The sequence below is a fragment of the Squalius cephalus genome (genome assembly GCF_949319135.1).
Source record: "Squalius cephalus genome assembly, chromosome: 6".
In the NCBI taxonomy this organism is placed as follows: Eukaryota; Metazoa; Chordata; class Actinopteri; order Cypriniformes; family Leuciscidae; genus Squalius; species Squalius cephalus.
This window is the reverse complement of record NC_137127.1, coordinates 7,252,221-7,260,918: the sequence shown is the minus strand read 5'-3', so window position 1 is coordinate 7,260,918 and position 8,698 is coordinate 7,252,221. Positions and strand designations below refer to the sequence as shown.

The window sequence follows — 8,698 nt, the reverse complement described above, 5'->3', positions numbered from 1 at the left end:
AATTGTTATAAACTGAACAAAACCTTGCAGGTTTCATAATTTCCGATATCATCAAAAAACGAATGAATAACTTGAATTAATTAATCAACCTTACTCAGAGATAGTTACACAGCTCTATACTGTAGCAAATCTCAAATGCATGATGTAAATTCTCATCAAAAAATGTAAATGGTCCAATTTTTCACTGACGCTGGTTATTTATTTTTTACTTTTACATTTTCAGTAGATGAGTTGTAAGAACTACTTTTAGGGTGCCTTGTTGTCCTTTTTGGAGCTTGACAGAGACGTGTGGTTTCATTTTGGGTTAAAATGGGTTTGGTGTCTCGTGTCGCAAATCCAATGACGCTGGTAGTGACGATTCTCTCTGACCAATCAGTGTTTTACACATCACATTTTAGTATCGGTACGGCTCACTTGGATCCTCAACCGACGTGGTAGTATTTAAACGAACCGTGCCAAGCCGTACCATGCAATGAAAAGCGCCATTAGTTTTGTCTTGGTCGTGAGATATTAATTTGTGGGAACGTCATGTTAACATGGGAACATGGTAAGTCGTGGCCACAAAATCATTTTGTCGAGGTAACGACATCCTTAATGTCGTGGCTTCGAGATCCTATGTTGAGAGAGAACAACATTTTTCACAAATATTACACCATTTAAACATTATTAAAAATACATAGGCTACTGAGTTACTAAAACAATCTTTGTCAAAGATGTTACGAACCCCTGTTTTTAAAATGCTCGTTGGAAAAGGGGTAAGCAACATAAAAGGACACGCGAGGCAAAGTGCAGTTTAAACATTTATTATACGGCTAATTACAGCCGGGTTTCACCGCTGCGTGCCTCATTCGGTTTCACACTTCAGTTGTTTTCTCAACAGGAGCCTTTAGAGCAACGGGACACAGGTGCGCAGGGGCGGAGCCTAACAAGAGAAAGAAACTAATCAGAGCACAGAAACAGATACACACAAAATACAAATACAACACTCATAAGGCTTAGGCCGTAACAAAGAATATACTTGTTCACAGTTTGAACGTTCTTGTTTCCATTTGTTTAATTTCGAGATCTGAGGTGAATTATCCATTGTTGCTTTTACAGCTACAAAGCGAGATGGTCCTCACTGCAGAACACGAAATCCAGGGGGAGGAGTTGGATCCAGATCCAACTCCTCCCACCTTACATATACCTAAACCAGGGATGGGCAACTTCGGTCCTGGAGGGCCACTGTCCAAAAATAGTTTAGCTTCAACCCTAATCAAACACACCTGAACAAGCTAATCAAGGTCCTCAGGATTACTAGAGAATTACAGGCAGGTGATTTTTTTTCAGGGTTGGAGCTAAACTCTGTAGGACAGTGGCCCTCCAGGACCGAAGTTGCCCATCCCTGACCTAAACCTACCCATCTCCACCCCCTGATCCCTAAACCCACCCCTAAACTGACCAAACTCCACCCCTTAGATCTGGATCCAACTCCGCCCCCTGGATCTCGTGTACTGCAGTGAGGTGCTACTGTACAAAGCTGGGAGCACTAAATGGTATTCAAAGTCACATTGCATGCTTTTAACATTAAATAAAGCACATAAACAGTACCTGAGATTATCATTGCCACACTTTGTGTTTGTTGTTCCAGTGCGACGTCGCAGAAAAATAAAAAACATTTCTAAAATAGAATCGCCGTCGCGGCTGGTTAGGACAAAAACTCTGATTAACATGGAAAAGAACCTTTTATCGCGCGTCGCGGCATTGCGTGTAGTTAGGACACGGTGTAATATGACTCGGGACTACCGAGTTGTCTCAGAGAGTGATTTGTTCATTTTGTGCATGCGCAACATCCAATAGGTTCTGTACTGGAAACAGAAATGATTAGTTCAAGTCTCTCAAGTCTTCAGGTTCGGGTCCGAGTCTTTCGTTCTTCCTGTCAGTCACATAGAGGCTATGCTGTCGGTACCGTAAAGAGAAATGATTAGTTCACCTCTCGAGTCTGATTCTTCTGAGTCTTTCGTTCTTCTGTCACGTGATGAACGAATGACTCGAACCCGAAATCGATAGACTCGAAACATGAACTAAACAATTCTGTATCCGGTACTACAGACTGCAAAGCTCAGTTTATGAGGATGTCACGGGATGAACGAACAGCTTCGGGAGGTGAGGTAAACTAACAGACTGCAAAGCCTGAAGACCAAGATCAATTAATTAATAATTTCTGTTTCTCATAATTTGGCCTTTTCCTTGCATTGCAATTTTTTTCTTATTCTAAATGCGATCAACATTTGATGTGTTTGGGGATTTTGGCTAACATGTAACATTTTAAATACATTCTGCTGAAATGAACGAAATGACTCGAAAAAAGATTAGTTCATTTTGATGAACAAGATTCAAAGATCCGAGTGAAAATGATCCGAACTTCCCACAACTACACGAAATAAGGATGCGTTACCTCGACAAAATGATCTTGTGGCCACAACTTATCACCTTCCCACAAGTTAAAGACAAGACAAAACTAAGTGAACCGAACATGTCCCCTCCCGATGACTGTACAAAGCAACTCATAAAGCAAGACTTACTTTCTAGATAATTTTGATGCTGTTGAACTGCTACCCTCAGTTCGTTCACAACATGTGGGAACTCTTCCTCAATCTCCTGAAACTCTCGTAATGACAGGGTGAAAAGGCTGCAGGTGGTCAGCGCAGAAACTGTGGCCGACTGCCTTCCACCAAACAGGAAGCTGATCTCTGCAGAAACACAAAACTTAAAATGGTGAGGCTTAGGCTGGTTGTTTAAAACACACTGGAGTTTCACAGCAAAGAGTACCTGACTGAACATCTGATCAACACTGCACACAAAACTGGGAAAACATTTTCTTGATCTGGCAAGCTCTGTAATCTAATTTTGAGCATTTCTGAGTGTGAAACTCATGTGATTGACGCTGTTCTCACGCTCTCACACCACACGTCTGTTTTCTCACGCAGTGAAAAAGAGGACACTGACAACGGAGCGACAGACAAGAGGTTCCTTTTGATATGAAACAAATTGCATTTAAAGCAAAAGTTTAAACACCCGCTCTAAGTGTGCATGCTTTGATGTCCAAATGTTCTTGTTTTTAAATATTTCTTAAAAAAAGCATATTTTTTAACATATATATAAAATACATATATACAGTATATTAACATATATATATAGTATATTATATATATATCAATTATGTGTGTGTATGTATATATATAAAAATCAGGCAGCTAAAAATACTCTCAGGTGCCTATTTTTTTATTTCATTGCAAAATGTTATAACAAAGCTCTTTATATAAGGTTGGATATTTAAGCATGTCCAACTTTATTCGCATTCATACAGTATCAGAATAATGTATATAGCAGATCTCAACTGCTTGATTGCTTGTATTGTTGCAAAATGTAAACTATATTATCGCCTATATTATCTGATAAATGTCAGAGGCATGCAGGAATTCAGATATTTTAAACATTAACATGATTTTCTGTAAAGCTGCTTTGAAACAATGTGTATTTGAAGTTTGACTTGACTAGCACTGCGATGTGGACCAGACTTCATGCCGTTACTCTACACGAGAATACTTCTCAAATGAATCACACAACAGTAAGTTTCTCATACATCACCTCCAAAGTAATCTCCATCACACAGCTCCACCTGGAAAGCCTCGTTCTTCACAAGTACCCGTCCACAGTCAATGAAGAACATATTGTGCGGTTGAGCATTCTGATGAATGATGATATCACCAGCACTGAAGAACTCTTTGTCCAACTTCATCAAGATGGCTTCGGTGAACTCTTTGTTAAGCGACAAAAACATGCCCTTGTTCAACAAGTTGGAGCATATTTCTGCCATGATATCCTTTGAAACAGAAAACATAGCACTATTAAAAATTATTTCTATAAAAAAAATACTGTTTGAGCCAAATGATTGTTTGAACAGTAGAAAAACATATTGTGTGTTATCTGAAGTTTATATTTACAAATCAATTAGAAACCTTTCTGAGCTGTTCTGGCATGATGTCGAGGATGTGCTCCTTATCCCAGTGCCACTTGTACTCGGCAGTGGTGCGTTGGCGCAACACTCTGGGCAGCTTTTGGAACATTGTGGAGGATTGTACCTGGTTTATCTGAAATATTTATATATCATGGCATAATATCATCAGAGGCGCCTTATATTTATTTGTTGAATAAACAAACTTAACAAATACAAACAATAAACAAACAGCTTTAATTTTAACTCTTAAAATTCATCTTTACCTTGTATGCATTCACAGACATGCTCCCAAATGCTGTGATCACCCAAGAAATAAATGCACAACACATTACATATCCAATCATCATACTTGCCATAGCTATCCACCGTTCATCCACACCTAAAAAAACAAACAAAAGGGAATCACTTTAGTTCACTGTAAACTACTTTTTTTTTCTTTTACAGTTCTTCAGTGGTGTTTGCTCATGCAAAACCTAATGCCACAATGCTAGGGTGCCATGGTATGGCTAAGCCATTGCCTTTTTTGTTTTCATCTGGCAGATAGAAATCATATGTCTGATCACTTAAAAGTAACAGCACATCATAGATTAACTAAGTTTGTATCACAGGTTTTTAAAACAAAAAAACAAATCCTTATCGTAAAAGTGATGCTGTCCTTAGCATGCCACCGATTAAAGTGATTTCAGGAGACATTTTTCTGCACCGAAGACTGATTATCAGATTGATTTTCATTTCTCAAAAAATAATTAATGTGGAAAGAATGCTGTGCGGCGTACGTGTTGGAAAGTCAACTGATCTCCAGGCCATTTGAGAGAAAGCTCTGAAGGAAGCAAAGAAGTATTTTTCCCCGATCGAGGCATTCTGCAAAATGTAACAGAAAAAAAGGAAGACATGTTGAACACATCATGTCAAACAAATGCCTGCATAAGCAATAAAAAATGAGACATACCTCAATTTTCTCTTTTACAACCCAGCAGTCTTGGGGAAACTCTTCCATTGCAGATATGAAGTACTGTACGCAACTGTTCCAGTGCCAAATGAGGACCATCATCAGGAAAACTAAGACAACCCTGAATAACTTCTTGAATTCTTCAAGCTGTACATCAGACATCTAAAATGATAGATAATAAAACATAAAGTATCCATAGAACAGTAAGGGTGTACAAAATCCAACCAAAAATGTCCTGTTGCTCGCTGGTTTATCGTGTTATGACACAGAGGGAAAAATGTGAGAAAATACTACAAAAATTATATAAAAAATCCTTTCATCTTTAAAAAAAAAAAAAATCGTATTATTAAATACTATTTTAGGCTGTTTGGGGTTCTTGAGTTTCTATATTATTTTTTATTTTTTAGAATGTTGGTAACCAGACAGTTGACGGCACCCATTGACTTCAATAGTAGGAAAATAATACTATGGAAGTCAATAGGTGCTGCAACTGTCTGGTTACCAACATTCTTTAAAATATCTTCTTTTCTGTTCAACAGAAAAAAGAAACTCATACAGGTTTGGAACAACATGAGGGTGAGTAAATTATGACAAAGTTTTCCTTTTTGGGTAAACTATCCCTTTAAATGATCCGATCATAGATGGTTTTCTGAAAAACTAGAGAATCACAAGTCCTTCTTGATATAACATTTAATATGACAGCCTTTTTATTGGAGCCTTTATTTTTACACATTTTTCAAGTCAAGCTTTGAAACAATGTAAAGTGCTACTGCACATAAATAATATCTTAAATTCCATATGTGATCATTTGGAAGTTCCTTTTAAAGTTTCATATTGTGCCTTCTTTCATTTATTATTTCCCCCCCCGTGAGCAAGCCAAAGGTGACTGTGGAAAGGAACGTTCTCCTCTGGCTGTACAGTGTGAACATATTGCCATTGAAAATTTCTTGCATAAACATGACGGTGAGTTGTGCTGAAACTTACACTCTCCAGTTCAAACCAGAATCTCAGAAGCTTTGGCACACGGAGTAAACGGATCATGCTGAGAATCCTCACAAACATGAGTAGCCGCATCAACTTCGAAGCCGCCAGTGAAGTAGTGTCATCGTGATCAAAATGCTCCTGTGGTGAATTGGTTGTACTGTAAGAAGTATCTCTACAATTTGATTAGTGTGAGTGATATTAACTGATGAATACAATTACCAAAGTAATAATGATAATGTCGACCGGCAATGCAGCCACCACATCAGGAACAAACCAAGACCTGAAATAATCCTTTCTTATTAATTTCGGATCAAGGATGACCTAGACAGAAACAGGAATGCATTGTATCCATTTTTAACCGTATTTTAGAAAAGTAAAGCCATAATAAATTATTAATATTACACTATAGACAAACAAGACAATGAAGGCATGTTCATACCTGACCGTCTTCACTGAAAATGCCCATTCGAAAATTAAGGCCGACATCAACACAAAACAGGAGGTCTGAGAATACATTGAATGCCACCCAGTATTTGAGGGTACTTCCACGCATATCATCAGAAAATGCGAAGTCCACAGGAATTGTTATAAGGTTCACAAATGTTAAGACCACCATATACACAAGATAGTAGTGCCTAAAAGACAGAAAAAGGCAAATTTTAACATTTCTTTTTAGATCACTGTGATGGCATTAATGGCACATTGACAGACATAAGAAGACATTACATCCTCAGTCATGGCAACATATTTATTTAAATAAATAGTGATAATGCCATAGAAGACTTTATACCTTGAATTACCATGCAAAAAACATGGTACATATCACATAGTATCATTAGTAGCACACGTTATGTATTCATTTCAATTGCAAGTGTAAAATTTTTAATGTCATCGTTACATTTTATATCACTTGTATTTATTTAAATTTAATCGCGTGTATTAAAAATGTGAATGTGAAATATGTATTTAAATTGTGTTTGATTTTATTAAGATATTACAAAAAAATATTTGTTCAGTGTAATCAGTTATCGTCTGTCATTCATGTTTACACTTAATAACGTCCTAGAGATAAAATAAGACGTCATAATATAGCTTATATAAATATATATTTTTACGTTACAACGATCACACTTCTAATTACCATATGATGATGCTTAATAATTAGAAACTGAATTAGCTTGGTTAATATGAAATATGGTGAGCGTTAGTTTCCAGGCTAGTGAGTCTGTGTTAACGTTAACGTAAGTTACCTGAAGTTACTCCGTGGGTTCAAGACCCAGCGGTGGGTTTCGCCTTCAGCTTCCTTATTCTCTCCATTTTCGTCCACTTCAACACAGGCTGATCGTCTTCCCTTTACGAGATCTTTAAGTTCTGACCAGCTTGTTTTTCCCTGACCACTTGAGCTAGGTTCACTCATCATCGCGACTGAGAAACTGCCTGGTAAAAACAGACTGCAGAAATATTTGTTATTTGTTTCTGTTTGAATTTTAGAATGATGCGATATTGCGAACCGGCGCGTGACAATCGAGCAGTGATGGCAAATTACACTTTTTTAAAACCTCGTTCGTTCACTGGATTGTTTTCATTGGACTGATTGGTGTGTTGCAATATATTAAGAAATTATCCTGAAATTGTTAGACATTTTCGTGGACAAATTTAAGTACACTCCAATGACAGCCATTTAACCACACTCGCGCGCGCAGTCACACACGCACACACACACACGGCCTGTTTACACAAGGTGCCGTATAAAGCCGCTCAGAGTAAAATTTTTGTCTCAAGTGTGTAAAAAAAAAAACTACGATTTACGTAATTTTACTCTTATTCATAAACTTAAGAATACGTGTGATTCATAAAGGTTCCTATATGGGATGAATAAAGTATCAAAATGATTAAGTGCAAGCACTATAATCCATGAACTTGATAAAGGTTGCAGATATGTTTTACTAGTAGCCTATATCTACAACCAAATGCCTTTCAACTTGCGTGTGCAAAATTCAAAATTGAATGAATGTGTAGCAATTTGTACAAATAGATAAAAGATAGATTTTCTTTTGTATTGGTGTATCATTATTTGCGCATGCAACAAATAAGATGTGTATGGCAAGCCCTTTTAACATTTAAAAGCTAAGTTTGACTATCCAGAATTAACATTGTAAATATCAACAATGTCTTTCTGACTAGTCGTAATTACATTTTGGATTGCATGTCCATAAGGTGTAGGCTACTGAGTTTTAATATCACTGTCGTACTACATTAACGTTAAGCTTTTTCTTTATAATAGGCTCAATGGGAGGAAAACTATATTCAGACAAGAGCCTATATGAACCCGACACGCAAAGTTTCATGCATTTTCCTTCCTTAGAGCCTGTTAAAAAGACGTTTAACGTTCATATAGGCTTATTTTTATAAGTAGCCTAATGCTGAATCCACATACACATGATGCATGAACACACAAGCTTAAAGTAATCTTACACGTGTGTGTGTGTGTGTGTGTGTGTGTGTGTGTGTGTGTGTGTGTGTGTCTGTGTGTGTGTGTGTGTGTGTGTGTAATAGTTTAAGAGAGCACATGCTTCTCGTCACATATTGTACAAGTTTGAGAGCACTTGTGAAAATGTTTCTGTTTTGCATTTTTCTAATTACAAAAGCTTAGCATAACAATGAGTGAAAAAAATAAGATGTCTTTTAAACTTCCTAACATGTATGACTGACATTGTTACTCAAAAAACAAAAACAAAAAAAAAAATGCATTAAAAACACCATGA

The 8,698-nt window shown here is 37.0% G+C and overlaps 1 protein-coding gene across 2 annotated transcripts; it reads right to left on the bottom strand.

Moving 5' to 3' along the window:
* Positions 1 to 728: 728 nt before the first annotated feature.
* Positions 729 to 7,613, bottom strand: LOC307159923 (potassium/sodium hyperpolarization-activated cyclic nucleotide-gated channel 3-like). 2 transcript variants are annotated; one of them, XM_079873638.1, is made up of 11 exons: positions 7,184 to 7,613; positions 6,373 to 6,568; positions 6,153 to 6,254; positions 5,934 to 6,071; positions 4,950 to 5,111; positions 4,777 to 4,861; positions 4,264 to 4,379; positions 4,002 to 4,124; positions 3,631 to 3,865; positions 2,565 to 2,732; positions 729 to 922 (listed from the first exon to the last, which is right to left on the bottom strand). In XM_079873638.1, exons 1-11 carry the CDS (start codon positions 7,351 to 7,353, stop codon positions 855 to 857), a joined length of 1,563 nt encoding a protein of 520 aa, XP_079729764.1. In that variant the 5' UTR covers positions 7,354 to 7,613; the 3' UTR covers positions 729 to 854. The 2 variants fall into 2 exon arrangements, with proteins under 2 accessions (XP_079729764.1, XP_079729763.1); XM_079873637.1 differs by having other exon boundaries at positions 730 to 922; positions 4,002 to 4,133.
* Between the last annotated feature and the right edge of the window lie 1,085 nt (positions 7,614 to 8,698).